This window comes from Aulonocara sp. 'chitande type north' Nkhata Bay, linkage group LG18 (genome assembly GCF_057382095.1).
Source record: "Aulonocara sp. 'chitande type north' Nkhata Bay isolate Kocher_YH1m ecotype deep benthic linkage group LG18, A_spYH_male_GT1.1, whole genome shotgun sequence".
In the NCBI taxonomy this organism is placed as follows: domain Eukaryota; kingdom Metazoa; phylum Chordata; class Actinopteri; order Cichliformes; family Cichlidae; genus Aulonocara; species Aulonocara sp. 'chitande type north' Nkhata Bay.
In genome coordinates this window covers 16,749,188-16,768,611 of record NC_141361.1, presented here as the reverse complement: position 1 = coordinate 16,768,611, position 19,424 = coordinate 16,749,188, and the positions used below count along the sequence as shown (strand labels likewise).

At 38.3% G+C, this 19,424-nt stretch overlaps 1 protein-coding gene across 1 annotated transcript; it reads left to right on the top strand.

The window, feature by feature from the left end:
- Positions 1–4,703: 4,703 nt before the first annotated feature.
- tmie (transmembrane inner ear) lies at positions 4,704–19,326 on the top strand. Its single transcript, XM_086271007.1, has 4 exons — positions 4,704–5,005; positions 9,073–9,190; positions 14,517–14,666; positions 19,019–19,326. The coding sequence occupies exons 1-4, from the start codon at positions 4,895–4,897 to the stop codon at positions 19,306–19,308; spliced, it is 669 nt and encodes a 222-aa protein (XP_086127133.1). The 5' UTR covers positions 4,704–4,894; the 3' UTR covers positions 19,309–19,326.
- The last annotated feature ends 98 nt before the right edge of the window (positions 19,327–19,424 follow it).

Genomic DNA, 19,424 nt, shown 5'->3' with positions numbered 1-19,424 from the left:
AACTCTTTTCAGCTAATCATTCAGATTATGACTTCATATTGAATTAGTAAAACAGGGTACCACCCTGTGTGTTGTACTACTAACAGTTGCTTTATTTTAAAAAGCTGACACTTTTTAAGAAGCCTGATACATAATAAATAAATACATAAATAAATATATATATTTGTGTGTGTGTTTTACCATTGTTGTTTTCTACTACCATAGCATAATGTCTCTGAGCATGTTTCCTCTTTTGCACTGAATCTAGTTCAGCACATAGCCATAGGACGAAAATGTCAAACATTTTGGGAGACCTTTTGACTCCCTGCATAATAATCAGACAAGCCATTTGACCTTTTCTGAGGCATGAACATGCAACAAGTCATTATTATCATGTTTCTGACCAACACGAAGAAAGCAAAAACAAATCAGCGTCAAACAGTAAATAAAATGGGCAAGTGAATTAATTTTGGTGAAAATATCTGTTTGTCTTCTGCAGCTTATCTGGGTCGCAGGGGCAGTTTAAGCTGAGATTCCCAGACCACCTCCTCCCCAGCCACTTCCTCCAGCTCTTCTTGGAGGACGCAGAGGACAGCTGAGAGATATAATTTCTTCTGGGTCTGCCCTGGGTCGCATCCCAGTTGAGCATGCCTGAACTGCACTGACTCAGTGTGGTGGCGATGTGGCTCTATTCTGAGCCCCTCCCAAATGATCGAGCCCCTTACCCTAAAAGAGAGCCCAGCCACCCTTGGACGAAGCTCATTTCCACCACTTGTGTCTATGATCTAATTGTTCACTACTCACAGCTTGTGCTGCCATAAGTTTCCTCACCAAACTTATGGCTGCATGCCCATTACTACAGATACTGCACCAATCCATCTGCCAGGCTTCTTTTCCTTCCCTCACTTGTGAACAATGCCCCTGGAGTTGATGCTGTGCCTCTGAGGTGGATACAGAATCTGTGACAAAGGGCAGTCCTGGATCCTGAGTCCAACACCCACTGGGAACCAGCATGACTTCTTGCTGGGAATGCAAACCAAACTCTCACAACAGTTGTACAGGGACCAAATAGCCCATAACAAAGGGCCTGACACTCCATACTTCCAAAGTACCCCCTACAGGATATATCCTACAGGTCACCCCAAAGGGTGACCTTCAAATGCTCTCTCCAAGTCCACATAGCACATATAAACTGATTTGTCAAATTTTCACACACCCCTGCATATCCTCAAGAGGATAAAGAGCTGGTCCAGTGTTTTCCAGAAGGAAAACCACATTGTTCCTCCTCAGTCCACAGTTTAATAACCAGTGAACTCTCTTCTCCAGTACTCTGACCAGGGGGCCACAAAGTGTAATTCCCTTTAAGTTGGAAGCGACACTGCTCCCTTTTTTAAAAAGGGAGGACCTCCATCTCAAATTTGTCAATCAGTCCCAGACTTCCATATGAGGCATGTAGAACAAGACAGTTCAACAAGAGCCTTAAACGTACATTAAGTCATTTTTTAAAGTTATTTAACAGAAAAAATTATATTGTACTCATGAATATACATTTATTACTGTGTAATTGCATCTTCCAACATATGATCCATTCCTATAAACTTAAAATTAACACATTTTTTTAAAAAAAAGGGAGAGGACACCGGTTTGTGGAAGCTACCATGTAACTTTGCTATCTTGAATACGGTGGCTGAGATGGACATCGCTGTTCTGCCTTATCACAGTCTATGACCAGCCAGTTACGTAGGATGTCTTATAAGTTACTTTTAATTTCATGATCACAGATAGCTTTTTAAAACACTATATGTCCATTTAACATTTGTGAGTGTATCTTTTCATCATTTCTTTGTGATCATTTCTTTGTGATCATGTCTTTCTCCTCCTCCACCACTGCTCTCTTTTCTCCCGTATTTCCATGTCTTCATGTTCTTCTTTCTCACCTCAAACCTCAAGCCCACCGCAAGCAATACTGTTATTTTTAGTCACAAAGGGTAGCGCATTCAACAATTTTTTAGCACTTTGTTAAACTTCAGAAATAATTAGGCAATAAAAAGTTCAGTGACTCTCGCTTGGTCCCCTTTATACACTGTTTGCAGGTAAGAGTACAGGTGTCCATAAGCAAGAAACACTTCTAACAAGCACCATTGCACTACTTTTTGCCATTTTTGCAGGAAGAATAATACACATCTTTGAAGGAATTTATAGTTCTCTTGGAAGTACAAAAAGTAAGCAAGTGTGCCAGCCACCACGGCTATATAGATGGCAATATTGTACTGTTGAGCAGTTTCCTTTTCCTTCCCTTTGTTTTCTTATTTTTGCAATTCATGCTCACATATATCGACACTAACAGTGTTATCTCTAAACACAGATTATGTGACGTGCAAGATAATTACTTAGAATAGATGCACCATGGTAGAGTTAATCCAAGAAGCCAAAAGATCCCTGAAAGCAACAAAACCAAGAAAAAACAGATGTTGTAATCATTGCATTGAAATGAAATAGCATGTGTATATTATCATAAATTAATTAGCTTGTGACTTTGTTTTCTACCACTGTCTGCGATTTTTATCCTGTGGGATTTTTTTGTGTTTGTTGCAGGTAAGTTCATTTCCTTACACTTTTCCATGATTCATTTGATAAGAGGGACCACAGGAAGTCTCATCTAATGCATTTGGCACCAGTGTATCAATATTCATTAGAGAAAACAAAGCGATATGTTGTTGTATAAATATTTTTGCTCACCATCAATTACGATCACAGTGGTATAGAATCAAACAAGATTTGGATTTGCTCAGGGCTTTGAGGTGCACTCAGTAGATATGTGAAGTGCTTCAAATGTAAAATATGAAGCTGGTGCTTCATTTTAATACTTTAACCTTGGTTAAAAAAACAAAAACAAATGTGTAATGGGTGTGAATTGGCTGTTCAGTCTTTCATAACCATCTCATTTTACATATAAAATGTCACAACAAAGCATCATTATCACTAAGGGTTGCTTCCCAGCAGACCTGCTTGCCGCATAAATATAATGCTAAGCTAGAGAGGAGACACTCACTGTGTAATATATATATATAGTCTGTGAGGGGAACACAATTTCAAAGACTTCTTTTAAACTGCCTGTGAGATAACATTTTTTGACGAATAGCAATTTCATGGCAAAAATAAAAAACAACAACAAAAAAGAAGCTTTGTGCAAGCATATTGCATTAAACAACAAGAAAGGCTCTTTCATACACCAGTGGTTGGACCTAACAGATCCTGCACTGGTATAGTGATTACATCCTACACCTCTGTCAGAAAGCCAATCACAGGGAGCTATTTCTGACTAATTCTGCATGCAGATAAGGGTTGTCATTATCACCGAAACCCCCTCAGGATGGGGCTTCTGCCTTCTAAAGTAGTGTATGTTTCTCAGTGATTTTGATCAGGGAAGTCAGATTCAAGTGTGATGGAGGAACAGAAGTGTGTGTTCACCCATCAGTTTAAATAATACACGATGTCCCTGTTTCTTTGGTGATTACAGGGACAATTCAGACTGTTTTTAGCTATAAAGAAAACATTCAAAGACAAGGTACTTTGTCACTGTTAATTAAAGACTTACTCAGGAATGTGAAAAGGGCTGGATGGCAAAAATGGAGCTATAATGACACCGAATCCACTTTGACTAATGACATTTCATGTCAAAGGGCCTATTAGACGTGCCCCGAGACATCAGCATGATACTCGAATCTATTTGGAAAAGCATCTCTCTGCAGGATGCGTCAGTCAGTCTCTTTGCAGTCATTTCACAGAAACCTTTATGTAATCTGTAATTCTCCACTAATAAAGCGGTATATGTGAAATTTGTGAAAATTCACGTTTACAGCAGAAGCAGATGAGAGTAGTGGGATAATTGATAATAAAAGACATATTGACATTATGTTCCATTAGTAATGAAACTGATGACTTACAAAAACAGAAAACCAGATATTGCTGTGGAAAGTATTAAATGTGTTTGAGAGCAAGATCAACAGCCAGTCTAATCAATATTTCATATTAACAATCAATCAGTTGAGTGTGTGTTATCCAAAGGTTCTTGTCTACAGAGGACTATCACATACAGTTTATTCGTCCAGGCTCCACATGGGGTATTACATCATTTGATTTTCACATCTCTTATCTGGTTTACTTGCCAGCTGCAACATGCAAAAACAAAACTGTTAAGAGGCAAACTGAGCATTCAGCAGAACCAGAGCATCGCATTGTTTCAGGGTTTGATGGAGACTAAAGTAGAGCTACAATAAAGGCAATATTGCACTAACAAGGTCGCTGGACAGCAAAGTTTAAAGCTCTTTAACACTGCAGTTGGATATAGAGTTAATGTAGGTTTGTGGTGTTGGCTCTTTTCTCAAGTATTTACCCTGTTGTGTTCATTTTCACATAGAAGTCATTCGTTTTTCCTCAGGCAAGTCCAACTTGAAAACGACAGCTTGGCTCGTCATCTTTTACCACACTGAAAGGATGAGGCTGTGAGGATTTTACACTTCAGCCAGGGGCAATAAAGGCGATGACTCACTCGTTCGCTTCTCCCCAAGTCTGAGTTAACAGCCTGTCCCCAGCAGGATGAGCTGGCTGTAAACCACACCAGGTCTGTTAATTAATTAATGTACCCTAACTGCAGGGCTGGTTCCCTCCATTCTAGTGGAGCAGTTTTCAGCTGGCTGCACTGGTGACTGCCGGTGCTTTTGGGTTCCTGCTCTGGTGTGACATAAAGGCAACAGATAGACATGACCGTGGATAGGAGGAAGACTTCATCACCATAGTCACTATTAATCACCCAGGGCCATTGTGGTCCTGTCCTGTAAACAGCGCAAGTGCAGGCAGAGAAAGAAGAGAGGAAGAGGGGGCAGGGTGGCTGCAGGGAGAAAGAGGGGAGAGAATGGTTGGGGATCAGCCTGTATGCCCGCCTCAGCTCCTACTGCGGGGCTGGGGAACAGTGCTGCTGTCTCAGTGTTTGTCCTCCGTGTTCTCCCAGATCCCGGATCCTGAGGTAAGAACCTGATACATCACCTTGTCCTCCACAGGTTCCTCTCAGAAAGAGCCTCGAGGTTTCTAAGTGACGAGTGCAGGTACATCGGCGTTTTAAGGGGAAGCCTAAATGTGTACGATTAATGCTCCTTTGTATTGCCGCCGTAGTTGTGTCTTGCCTTATTGGAGGAGGAGAGGGTGAACCTATGTTGAACCCTGATATATTATATGGGCTGACATGAACAGCCATGTCACACATGTTTAAATGGGTGCTCTTAGAGGGGAGCTAGGTGACTAGTACTCGAAGGGTTTTCGTGCTTTTGATCGGGATAGAGAAAAAAGAGTTACATTCAGAGAATTTGATTAGACCTGGCTACAAAAATGATCTGAAGTCCATTTTCTTAGGTATGAAACAATAAATGATGACTGCATGACTAAACATTCTTATAACATCAAGTCAATCAGTAGTAGTCAACTACAGGAACATGAAAGTGAATGAATTTTGTGTTGAATACTAATAGTGTGATATTTAATGTGTTCCACAAGGAAACAATATACCAATGTTTATCTATGACTCATTTTTGCATCAACATCCTCTGAACTTCAGTTTGCAGCAAACAGGTTTAAGAGAAAGATGAGAGAAAGCATGAGAAACTTCTAGTAACAGTCTCCCTCTTGGTGTTTGTGTGATGCCTTTTAAGAGCTTGAGACAGAAGATGGTTAATAAATAATAATAATGTTTGTTGTTGCTGTAGAGGACAGCAAAACTATTTTCTAGTAAGCATGTGCTAAATGTAGAATTAAATATAAGGCTTTAGATTTCAGGAAATTGTTTGTCCATATTCTTTGTGCATAATATTGGTCCTGTACTTCATTACTTGAGTAATTGGCCTTTTGCTCTTATATGTTGAGTCATTTTTAACCAAGTGCACACTTTTCTATTTTTAGGTATTAATCCCTTGTTCTTATACTAATGTTCCTTGATTAGTCCCCAGAGGTTTTCCTTAGCGGAGCAAATCAGAACTATTATTTGAGGGAGAATATTCAATCAAGGCTTTGAAGATTTAACATACCAACTAATCAGCCAAACATCCAACAAATAAAAATGTTTTATAGATTTAGGTATGTAATCATTAACATTGGGGTTACTTGAGGTCATTTTGTGCTTGTTGTTTCACTGAAAGAAAAAAAAAGGCAAATAAATAATTAATAAAATAAGAAATGTCCTCAGGAAGAAAGTACTTAGCATTACACAATCACTCTTAAAGAAAAACAGTTGTTTTATTAGATGTGCAAAATATCCTCAATAAGTGAGTTGCACACACACACACACACACACACACACACACACACACACACACACACACACACACACACACACACACACACACACACACACACACACACACACAAAACATTTTTTGGCAACTTCTCTGTTAAAGATCACAGCCCTTCTTGTATCCTGCTCAGTGCATAAACGGTGCAGACACCCTGAAGCCGTGTACACTGTCACATTTGGCGTGTTTGCTTGTTATCAGTTCTTTTTAGACTAGAGTAAACAAACTGGTCCTTTTGCACTGGCGCTTTTAAAGCAAGCAGAGATATCCTGGGAAGTTGACGAGCGCTTGTTTTTAATTTCTAGTATGATAGTGACATCTCTCATCCTTTTTAGTATTTTAACTGACTTACCCTTCCCATCAACTGTTTCCTTTTCATCTCATCCTATGCTGCTGTTTATCACGTGTATGATATCACCATTTTAGTTTATTTTTGAAACTTTGATTTTTTTGTGGTTCATCTCATAATTCTGTTACACATAAAGGCAACAAATGCAATAATGTCCATTTTCTGATCTGTTCTCTGTTGGTTTATGGACTAAAGTGTAGAGTTTCCAAAACAGCCTTGTATCATCAAATCAAGTGATCGATACAGAGGAGACAGGGAGAAATCTACTCAGTAATTTTATCAGGGAGCCGGCCCTCTGATGGCTGTGGTAGTACCGATCCAAGTCATTGATCTAGCAGGAAGACAAACGCATACTACAGCCAGTTTCTACACTTATTGTTCCCTAATCCACAGCTCTGGAGAGAGCTTTGAAATCACAAAATAGTTGGTCTTGGACGGTAACAAGAAAAACTTTGTACAACATGCGAGACATCTCAGAACACTGAGAAAGTTTATGGAAAGCAGGCAACTTGTGCAACACATTCACTGCTGTCACTGTGGGTACTTGTTTTTAAGGGGGACCATGTAAGTTCACATCTGGCATGGAAACATACAGGGGGTTTGGGGAGATTTCCTTAAAGAAATACTAAAGATCCTTTTTATGGAGGACTGAAAGTGTCATTAAAATATTAGAGAAATAAAATGCAGTCACACTAACAGAATGTACAATATGAAAACATACATTCAGAATAAAAATTAATCAAAAGTTAAATATTTGACTAAATTACATATTACTTTTTAAAAATTATAGTATATGAGATTTAAAAAAGATTTTGAATATGAAGCAACAATAAATACTTTGCATAAAAATACAATTTGATCATCTTAAAGTGTTACAAATAAATCTAAGAACATAATGAAAATGTATATTAAAATGCAGTTTTTAAAAGAGAGCTACAAAACATTCACAAATTGTTTCAGGAATGGAGCACATGGATCAACATGTATAGGAAAGACTAAATGAGAGGAATACAGGAATAGGAAGCAGGGGGTTCTGTTCAATTTCTCTTTTCAAACTACATTTTATTTTTGTAATTAATTATTTACTCACTACATACTTATGGATGGCTTTATGTTTAAATTTAATATATTTTTCATTTAATACATTTGGTTTATTAATATTATTAATTAATTAATTAATTTATTATTATTAATACATTTAGTTTATTTAATTTAATAAAATTTTTCATTTTAACAACATATTTATGGATTAATATATTATTTGAAAATGATTTCAACAATTTCTGTTCCATTCACTAAGTTAACAAGGGAATTAGTTTTTATTTATAGCTATTTATTTTCTATTTATTTACTTATTTTCCAAATCCATATATTTATGCCTTTTTATTTATTTATTTATTTTATTTTATTAGCCTTTTTATTTGTACGATAATTGATTAAACAATTTTGTTAGAAAATGCTCTGATAATTGTTTGCTTTGTCTCTTGGGATTTTCTTACAGTACATCTATATATCAAATGTACTGCATGCGTGTGGCTGTCAAAATGTGTTTCTGTGGCCCAGTGAGTGTGATTTCACAGGTGTCATCAAACTGAAAGAGTTCAAAGATAAGACTCAGCACTGCCTACTGATGGAATAATGTTGTAATGACTACTGTGTACTCATGAGTTGGTGGTGACGGCATTTAGGGTTGATACGATCCCAGCACCAGATGGTGTCTATAATTATATGAGTTCATTATATGGGTTCATTTTGATATCAGCTATAAAGCTTTAATGTTTTATTATCATGAAATTGTGTTAAGAAAATCTACAATCTGTGGACATGTAAACATTTGCCAAAGTATCCTTGCCAGGTAAATACAATATGAGCTACACTGTAGTTGTTGTTAATAACTGAAATGATGTTGAGGCGCTAACATTGCTCGGAATGAAATGTGAGGCTGTACAAGGACATACAGTACAAGGATGTTGGCAGCACACTTGTAGTAAATTCACAGAAAGGAGGCAGATATTATTCCTTAATGCTTCATCCAGCTGTATGCTGAAGAATCAATGCCCGTCTGACTTCAACCCTTATTTCTTATCTAAATGGTAATGCTTTGTGACAATATGACAGATTCAAAAACTTTTCATTTTACTTTGAGTCAGAAAAGATTGCAGAGTGACTGAAAACTCGAACACCAAGTACTTTACTGACATGCTGCATTGCCTAAAGAATGAAGTATCACAGTGAAAACTAAAAATAGTTCTCTGAAATTTGAGGTCCTCTAAGATCGTGTTGCTCCTTGAGCTTTGCACTGTTGTTAATCCTTTTTTTTTTTTGTGAAGATTTATTTTTAGTTTGTGTGCAGATATATAAAAAACAGTTGATGCTCTCTCTCTCTCTCTCTTTTGCCCACAGCTTTTACCCACAGATCCCCCAAAGAAGCCCGACCCTGTCACTTCAGAGACCGTTGTTTTCTGGGGGCTGCGGTTATGGCAGGTCATTGGTATCTTTTCCATGTTTGTTCTGGCAGTTGGTTAGTATATCTCAGGAAATCACTTTGTTGTCACCTTCACAAATCATTCATAAAGAAAACAGCTATCTTGAGATGTAGCCGCAGAATGCAAATGTCCTCAATTATGAGTTCACGATGTGATAATCAAGCACAGTGTGATTGATTATCACAATAATACTGATATTATGTCAGCAAATGGAACAATTTCACTAAGCAGCTGATAAGAACAACTGCAGGATGAGGGCAGAGATACTTTGTTTTGTTTGTTTGTTTGTTTTATTCTGGCAGATTTGTTTCAGAAAACAGTTCAAGTCTTCATTCTTATCTGCATTTTGGCCTGAATGGAGTCTTTGGCATGCTCACATTGGCAGTGGTAGCATAATGACATTTAGCAGGTTACACATTTGTTCCCTGATGCAGTTCAGCCGGGGCTAATCATTAATTGCATATTAAAAAGGAATACTGTAGGGGAGACACCACATCATTTGCTTTTGAGATACTTCACCAATCATTTTTTAGAAAACATGACCTCCCGGTGCATTTAGATGAAATAATAATTTTACCACATCCTAAAGAACTTGATTGATAAACAGTCCTAGTGCCACTGTGAAACATGTCACTGTGCAAGCAAAAAAATAATAACCCTGCTTTCATGCAAGCTCTTGGTGCCATGATGGGTTATCATGACCACTGGCCTTAGACACAAAAATGCCATGGGCCTACTTACCTACTCATGCAGAGAGTAAACACTCCATGTGCCCTTTCTGAGAACATGGATTTTGGTTGCACAGTAACACAAGGAAACTTACAACCACGCAGAATGTGTTATTTTGACCTCATAGTTTTCATTTTGTAATGTTAAATTTCTGCTATTTTGTTATGTTCTATGTATTCTGTATATACAGTATATAATATTTTACAGCACGATTTTACATCTTAAGGATTCAGACATACTTTAATTGAAATAAAACTGGAAACCGGAAGAAATGTCTGACTTAAAGCATTGACTTTCTTCTGGGAAAAGTCACTGCTCAAATCAATCAAGTCCAACTACCAGATCATAAGTGATAGGCTGTTTGGGTGTGTTCGTCTTATCCTTAGATAGTTTCTAACATTGTGAATATTTGCCAAAAGGACTGTTCTCCTTGAAAGGCCCTGATAAGAAGCGACATATTATTATTAGCAGCTTTTTTCTCCACTGGAGTTGTCTTTATCCCTCTTAACCCTATCTGGTAGTGCCACCCCAGGCTTCACCGCTATCACTCATCCCAGAGCTGCAGCCCTACTGTAAACTTGGGCTAGCAGCATCAGGTCCTTCAAGCAGACAGGACTGTAGCACTGACAGAGCAGCTGCTGACAGTTTATGGTTTGTCCACCTACCAAGTCTGCATTTCCCCCATGCACGTCTTATTTCTCTATGTTGACCTTTCACAGAGACATGTATTCAGCCGGCATCACATTGATTTGACCTACTCATCATAGGCTTCTTTTCATAAATAAACTCACACCCATTGTTCATAGACCACTGGGAGTCAATTGACCTAAGTGAAGATACCACAACAGACTCTGTGGGTTATCTGTCTTGGCTGGCTATTTATGAAAAGATTTAGTAAACATGCATTTTCTCAAAAAAAAAAAAGAAGAAGAAGAAGAAAAAAATGACATCCACAAATATCCATCAAGTCAATTCTCATATTCAAACTACAGTTTTGACTAGAGACCAACACAGGCCAAAGCACTGGAGACACTGAGCAACGGGACTGAATCCTCGAACTATGCAAAATACAGATTTTACAGTGAACAATGCAAAAGGGAACTAAATAAAAACACCGAACAGCAAAATAAAGCGCTAACATAATTGGCAGTACAGTAATACAAAAAACATATGACATCTGCTGCCAGCAATCATCTATCTATCTATCAGCATGCAGACCCACAAAATCAGTGATTCAAAAGTACAATACCTCAATAAAACCATTAAATCCATGAACGCCACAGGTGTAGCTTTTCTGATAAACTCATTTATACACCTACAACTGTTCAATAGGTGATGCTATTCAGTGGTTTAAAAAGTAATTGAGTGTAATTAGTACTGAAAGCTTAATCCATACAGTGTTTAACAAATTTCTTAGACCCTCGCCATAAAAACAAGAAAACACAAATATTTAAGAAATCTTTCAAAACTTGACAAAAATACTTTTTTGTTAAGCAAAAACCAAATTTTGTTCAATTTTTTTGTATCCAAATTTGAGCTGACACACTGCACAGAAAGTAATCAAAAATAACGCACCTGCACGGCATCCGCAATCATGCCCCGCCGACTTAAATATTGTACTGGGTCCTGTGGTTGGGTTGTTGTTGTTGGTGTTATGTTGAGCTGGCAGCGGGAGAGCTGCAGCTCTGAGTGCGAATGTACAGCAACCGTGTAGGGATTAATAAAAACTTATCGAAATGCCACTGGGTCTGCCGTGGACGTTTACAATGTGATGTTTACAACTTATGGTTATTAACGGCGATTCATCTGCTGATTATGTTTTTCTCAATTATTTGGTTTGAAATTATTTAAAAAATCTCAGGGCTCAAAGTGATGTCACCCCAGTGCATGGTTTTGTCCAACCAACAGCCCAAACCTCACAACATTACCCAATTAATGAAAAGCAGGTTTTAAAATTGTGTATAAGACATATCATCTGCAAAGGCATTGATGGCATGGCCAAATATTTTTGCAATATTTGTGGAATTTCAGTGTCTAGTAACGGTCTCTAAAACATGATTGAGACAAACCAAGAAAACAAGAAGCTGGGAACTTGCAAAGTGGGGCTAACTTGTCAAAGCAGGTGATAGGGAACAAGTTATAGCTTAATGACACATTATTAGCTATTTGATCACCTAATCTACACTCGTTTCATGTGTCTGTGCATGTATGAGAGCCCACTTGCCCTTCATGCATGTGTCATCAAAGAGACTCATGGGGAAAAGGTACAACAAGAGTAACTAATCCTCCATCGTGTCCACAGTTGCACATGCATACTTCCTGAAATGAATATAATCTCCGCCTGAGAGGCTCTACTTTTATTTTTGCTCCCCTCTGCTCTCTGTTGCACCATTTGTGTGCATTTGTGTGTCCTCTGCTCCACTTGGAGACACGTGGAGAGGAGTGGAGAAGACACAAATGGAGCCACGAGGAGGGGATTTGGTGTGCAGAAGCTTCCCTGACAGTTTTAATCTTTTTAATTGCTTTGTTCTTGATGCTGCTTTTCAATGTGCTGCATATATTTTAAGCATTATGTTATTTTTTTCTTTCCCCTTACCCTTAAAGTCCCGACTGTGTCCTAAACCTCTTGTTTTCCTCTCTTGCTTAAAAAGGCACACACAGTGGCGGTCTCTATGTCTGACTTCATCTTGCAAGAGCTCTTTCCGATACCATGGGAGAGTGTAGGTGGAGGCTGTGGGCAAAAGACGCAGGGAAGAGGTGCAGATTAATTTGCATATTCATCAATGTGCATATACAAAATGAGCCAAAGGTGTTGAGTTACAGCTGAGCCTTTTTAAGACATGAATGAATTATCCTCGTGTACATAAATAAATAAGTAAAAAAAAAAAATCCTAAGTATATACTTTGGATCTTTAATAGTTTATTGAGTGCCGGGGGGTGGCTGTTTTAAAGCTAGGACTATCGTTTCATGCATGAAATGTTATGGTTTTTAAAAATTATTTTAGAAAATTAACTAGATAGTTGCTAATTAATTTTGTGCTCAATCAACCAAACATTTTATCTCTACTTCTATAGACAATGTAATCTGTAAAAGGGCTCTACATGCATGGCTGCTTCTGCTTCAGTAACAAACATAAAAGCATAGCAACAATTTAACAATACAATATACAAAACCTATTCAATGTGCACACAGCGGTTTGTAACAATAGAAAGCCTTTCACAAACTTACACTTTACACTCGCACATGCAGAGACCCAGACGGGCAAATATGACTAAACCTAATCTAACATTCTAACTAGATTCTTCATAACCAGCATTTTGGTAAATAAAGATTAATTATGGATGTTTCATTCACCGCTCCCTGCTGAGCATGCCATGTTTGAGTGATGAAAGAGAGAGCAAGACTAGAAGTAGCATGCAAGATGTAGGATGCTATTAAACATATCCTGTGGCTGTGTACCTTCTCTCCAGCTAGAATTACAAAAGAAAAAGAAAATACACCAATCAATGTTAAAACTGTCACCAGTAAGTCCAATGGATGTGGGGAACTAACAAATGGTGTCTGCGGGGAAATTGAAGCAGAATTAGAGGGACAAAATAAATAAATTTATCACCATTTTAACTTTAAAAAACATGACCAAGCAACAACTGTCATGAAAAACAAAATGAAATACGGCAACAGACTTTGAAGCTGATCAGCTCAACACATCAATCCAGAAGAAAATTCACATTCACCAGGGAGTAGGCAACAAACACCACAGCTCAGTCCCTGTCAGGACAAAGCTCTCTGGCACTGGCTGTCTTCTCCTCAGCTTAAGTACTACCACAGCTGATTGCTGAGTGGAGCCAGCTGCTCACTGGCTCCACTGGAAGGTGGGCTGTACCGAGACCGGGAAGAGCAACACAGCAAACCAACACAGCAAAACTACAGTTGGCCTGCTAAACATGTAACACAGTTACACTTCATTATGCAGCCATGTGGCTGTGGTGCAACTTCATCACACGTCAGCATCGGTTTCAGTCAGTTAGTCATTGAGGGATGTGTTTAGAACAAGAAGCACTCACAGGCGTTTTTAGACATTTTCTCCCTCTTAGTTTGCATCTTTGTGTAGAGAGATTCATACTGCAGCAGGATAATGAGTCCAAGTGAACCAGGATTAAGGAGCACTCATGGACTCCTCAGTAGCTCGACTTTACTCACCACTGAATATTTGAGGAAGCATTTGTATGCTGACAAAGCAAAACATGTCACAAAACATTCTTTGGAACTTTGTCCGGTAATGGTAGGATAGGGTAAGGTATTTTCTTGCACACACCTCCAGCTTGATTGCTTTCTGTCATCAAAGAATGGGAGGAGGACGACCAAAACACCAAACAAATACAAAGATATTCTGAAATCTATTTATTTTTTAAACATTCAGTCAGAATGTTAATATATATTGTATTTTGCTTATATTCATTTGTAATGTGGAATTTATAAAAATGTACCTTAGTATTCTCAGTGTTTTGGACCCCACTGCATATTGTGACTGCCACTGCCCCTTAAGTTCTTATTGATCATGTAAGGTGTTATTAAAATGTCTTATTCAAATAACGCCACCCTGTCTTTATCCTTGTTCTTCTCTCCTTTAGTCATCACTCTGTGCTGTATATTCAAATGCCGAATTCCCAGAACAAAAAAGGAAATTGAAGCAAGGCATGCACAAAGGCAGGCTGCCAAGAAATACGCCAACACATTAGAGACAGTGCCACCTCTTAATGAGCTGACTGAGATCCCAGGCTGTAAGTACCCCTCTCTCATATCTTTCAAATATTAATATGATAGTATTAGATTGGTTTATAATTGAGTTATAATTGCAAGCAGGTACCAGCTACCAGCTGCGGAAGTTCACAAGAACTGTCCTACTCCTTAAATACTTCAACTACCAGTTCCTTCAAATGAGAGAAATGATGGATAACTGCTTGAATTTTCCATGCATTCTTCTTGAACCATTAGTGAAGTGCACAGAGATAGACAGAGAGAGACATCAGACTCCCTTAGACCAAAGCACATCGCAGACATGGATGGGGGGGTAACACTGGTGACTTCAGTTCTGTATGGATGAGTTACAATAGGAATTTGGGTTTCTATCTACAATCACAGAAGTTTTTCTCTCTAGTATTGCAGTTCTGCTTTGTGATTAAGATCAAGGACAGCTCTCTTTTTACATAACTTATTTTCTAGGATAGCTTTGATTTATTAAACTTTTGCTGTCTCTTTTTTTTCACCTGACAAAATGTTTCACACTTGGTTAAAGTCTTCTTCTGATACTTTCATGTACTAAACTCTTCTCTTCTCTTCTCTTCTCTTCTCTTCTCTTCTCTTCTCTTCTCTTCTCTTCTCTTCTCTTCTCTTCTCTTCTCTTCTCTTCTCTTCTCTTCTCTTCCAGCTGCCCCTGATGCTTCTGCAGTACAGACACTCTCTGAGCAGGTTCAAACTCAGAGTGCTAACAACAGCCAGCCCTCAGTTGTTAGGGTCAGTGAGGAGCATCCCAGCTCCCTCACTTTGCCAGAGACAGCATGATATTTTCCCCCTCCTTTTCTTCAGCTCTTATCTTCCTTCAGACACTCCTCTTGGCTAAATCGCTTTAACAAAAAAAAACATAGCATGCACATTGGCAGCTGCTCTAAAAGTCCCCTTCTTGCATTTATCACACATGCATCAGCCTGTTCGATATTTAGTGCATCTGGTTTTCCTTGAATGAAATTTAAGAGAAGCTCAACCAGAAAAGAGCATCTCTCATTCAGCTGCTTACCTCATCACTTTTGAACTAGTCAGAAATTAGAGTACCGGTACAATCTAATCTAACTTCTCCAAACTTTGCTTGATAGTGAGTTTTAATGGAGCTGAATAGTAGGTATTGTGCTGCTTCTGTGAATGTAACTACTCTGGCTCTATAGGGCAGCTTGGCTTTTGTAGTCCATACTGTATGTTCTTGTGTACTTATGTCCCTAAATGTCCCAATATTTTTTTGCTTCATGTTGATGAAAATGTGGATTTCAAGACAAAACGGATTTGATCAGAAATTCTGAAGACAGGATATTGCTATTACAAAATCATTGTAAACTGTAATGAACGTACCACGCCTCGTATCTATTGTTTGTGCTCTGTGTTTGTCCCCGTCCCTCTCTGTCTGTTTGCTTCTCCAAAGTGGTTTTAAATAAAGCAAATCAAGCACGCTCTCTTTTTCTAGTGTATATGGACGATCTGCACGGCACTCCTGGGTTTAATTATTTGAACGATTAAGTGTTCTTATTCTTACAAATGTTCTTTGGTGCGTTTCCTCAAAGATGGTGCTTTCTTAGGTAAGAATAATGGCAAATAACCACAGACAGCTGTCACTTCCTGTTCCTCTAGGTGCTATATCATGTAACAGTACATTAACTATTTATTGTAAAAATCAGAAAAAAGAAAAAACAACACAATCAGCAGTCACTGAGTTGCCAGGTGATCATTTATTAAAATAAGACCTGCATTTGGGCACATGATGACTCTGCTGTGGTCAAAGCATCCAGAGTTTTATACTCTCTAGTGTCAACCAAAAAATGTTGGTCCAATATGCACTGGAGTAAATATTCTGTTATTGGCTATAAACTGAGTGACCATATGTCTTGAAGTGGGGCTGAAGGGAAACAAAAGAGTGAAAACATATATGCTTGTGCTAAAAAAAACACACCACAGTACACGGTTTACAAAAGAGGAGCACTAACACACAAGCAAACATGCAAATTGCTGCCTCTCTCCGGGGAATATAACCAGCTGACACAACGCCAAGTTTTTAAGCAGTAAAATCTGACAAACCAAATGACCCTGTAAGTAAAGAAAATAAAACGAATCCTGTGTTGCTGAATGTAAGACAGCAAATATGTTAATATGAAGCTCAGGATTAAAAGTTTTGCGAGTTTTTTCTTCTACAATGAGGTTTTGATTATGCAAAGCAACATCAAATTCATGAAATGCTTTCCCGAAGTAGGCTAATCGGTAAAAGTAGCACTGAATTATTAATTAAATGTTACAAATGAGGATCAAGAAGTGTCCACTCCTATTTTTTGGATATGTGTGTGGATATCAGATCTGTTTACAAATCAGGAATAAAATAGGTTCATTGCATAAAAGTAAAAAAAAAAAAACATAAAACAAAAACGCAGCTAAACAAAAAGGCAGATATTGTGAGCATCTGTAAAATGAGCCGAGTTGGTTTTCACGCCACTAAAATGTCGGGCATCCTGTGTCACTTGCATGCACCTACTAGCTTCAAGCATATTGGCTCCAAAAATGAAATCTGTGGAAAGAAAGTAGTGAGCATCTCTGGCTTCACAGCCTGTATCTGTTTCAACTACTGTTACAGTGAGAGATGGAAGCCTCAGAGCGTTAGCGTCAACTTATTATCTCTCTCTCCCCATCTCTCTCAGAAACACTCACAGAAGACAGTTGTGAAACAGTTCCTCCAATTTGTCGTCTTCGCTTATCTACCATCATCTCTCATCCAGAGCTGCTGCTTCTGGAGCTCAAAGTGAATAGTTTCAAGTAGCTGGAAATGAAGACATTCCCGTGTGTCAGCCAGTAGTTGCATCTTTTGTTTGTAAGAAATCAAATGCATTTCTCGCACATCTGCCCCCCTCAGACAGTAAGGAAAACATAGTTTGATGCGCAAAGACTTCCAAAAACAACTTTAGTCTTATTACAAGCCCATCTCAGGGCAAGATAAAAAGTTATTGTTCTTAAACACTCACTGTTTATGATGTCTTTGTGGCCATTTTTAGCTGAATTTGTCAAAATCTTAATACACTTATTGAGATGGAAGTCACTTTTTAATTTTCTAAATGTCACAACTCTAAAATTCACTAAGCCTTCATGTTTTATCAAAAATTGTGCCAGTTTTATCCACGCTGAACATCTGACATTTAATAGTGAGAGTCAGAGCCTTTCTTAACCTTAAACTAACCCACCGCAGTAAGTAAACAACAGGACACTGGCAAAATGGCACAAAGCCTACATGTCTGACATTGGAATTTAAATGACATATGAGTCTGATGGACATGGGATCAAAATGTTGGAAATTTAAATGCTTGTTTCTGCTCGCCAGGTTCAATCATAACCCGTCTGATAGATCTAGAAGAAACCAAGAGAAAAGAGCTTTACAGTCGAGGATAATAGCAGAAGACAGCTTCAAAATATGGAAACACAAAGAAATCTATTCACAGACATTCTTATGGTTGCTTGATTATTTTAAGTCAGCTGGATTCACCCACTTCAGCTAAACGGGGGACTGAATGATCTTAGGTTTACTCCGAGTCCCTCTGGCAGCTTTTGACATTTGGTGTGTGTTTGTCATTTGGTTTCTTGGCCTTTGATTATATAGCCAGTGTTTTTTGCAGCTTTTGGAAAAATCATACAAAGAAGAAGAAAAAATAGAAGAAACCATATTTCACTCCAGCTCGCCGTCTGTATGTCCTTTGAGGAATTTTCACAGTTGGTCCTAATGAGTGTTACATTGTTGGGTGCCCATCAATCCTTGTTGGTGGAGTTTATATTCACTTAGTGTTGATAAAGTGTGATAACCTTGGATATATCCTTGTTTAGTGTCTGTCTGAGATTAAGATGAGGAGACTTATACCAGCAACACATCTGGCAAAAATCAAACAAAGACGAGGGCTAATATATAGGGCTAGCGAGCCAGGCAGGGTGATATTTAAGATGAGACAAGATAAAAATACATTTTATTTTACTCAAATGTATCGTTCTCCAATACTAAACTGCTTTTTATGCGATATGCATCTTCAGTAGCTCTGTTGGCCTCAGCCTCAAGATCTCGCCTCCTGAATAATAATGAGCGAAAACAAACCTGATTGTTAACTTTGGCTCTCCTGTTCTCATCTGTTAAGCACTTCAAACAATCCCATTAAAAGAATAAACAGACAATGGTTATTAGAAAAGGTGGAAACAGATGCGCCTTCATTATATTCAACCTACTTAGCCCAACACTCCGCTGGATTAAATTTTCCCACCCAATTAAAATTAGAGGCAGAGAGTGTCGACGATACCTGATGTCGCTGTGAAGCCTTTAACCCTTTTTCTTTTTTTTTTCCTGCAGCTGCAAAAGCAGAAGCCACTGAGGAGGTAAAAACAGTTTCTGGGAAGGTGGATGCTGAAAAAGGAGAGAAAAAGACCAAGGAGGACAAGAAAGAGGGCAAGAGTGCCAAAGAGGGGAAAGGAGATGAAAAGGACGCATCTACAAAGAAGAAGGGTGAAAAAGGCGAGAAGGGAGCATCCAAGAAGGAAGATGGGGACGGGAAAGGGAAGAAACCAGGAGAGAAGGGAGACAAAGGGGAAAAGGGAGCAAAAGGAGGGGCTAAAGGAGGGGGCAAGAAAGCTCAAAAGTAAACTCTGCTTTTCTGTAAATACCGGGAGAAAAAAATCCAATTTTTTCACTGGGAACATTTTGAAACTCTTTTTCTAAAGTGGAATTTGTATATTATATTGATAATAAAATATATGCG

What these genes read in the sequence shown, in the direction of transcription:
- tmie (XM_086271007.1), top strand. Translation starts at nt 4,895, where the DNA reads ATGGTTGGGGATCAGCCTGTATGCCCGCCTCAGCTCCTACTGCGGGGC. An exon ending in CCCAGATCCCGGATCCTGAG is followed by an intron (nt 5,006 to 9,072) that starts GTAAGAACCTGA and finishes TTTTGCCCACAG; the next exon opens with CTTTTACCCACAGATCCCCC. An exon ending in GCTGACTGAGATCCCAGGCT is followed by an intron (nt 14,667 to 19,018) that starts GTAAGTACCCCT and finishes TTTTTCCTGCAG; the next exon opens with CTGCAAAAGCAGAAGCCACT.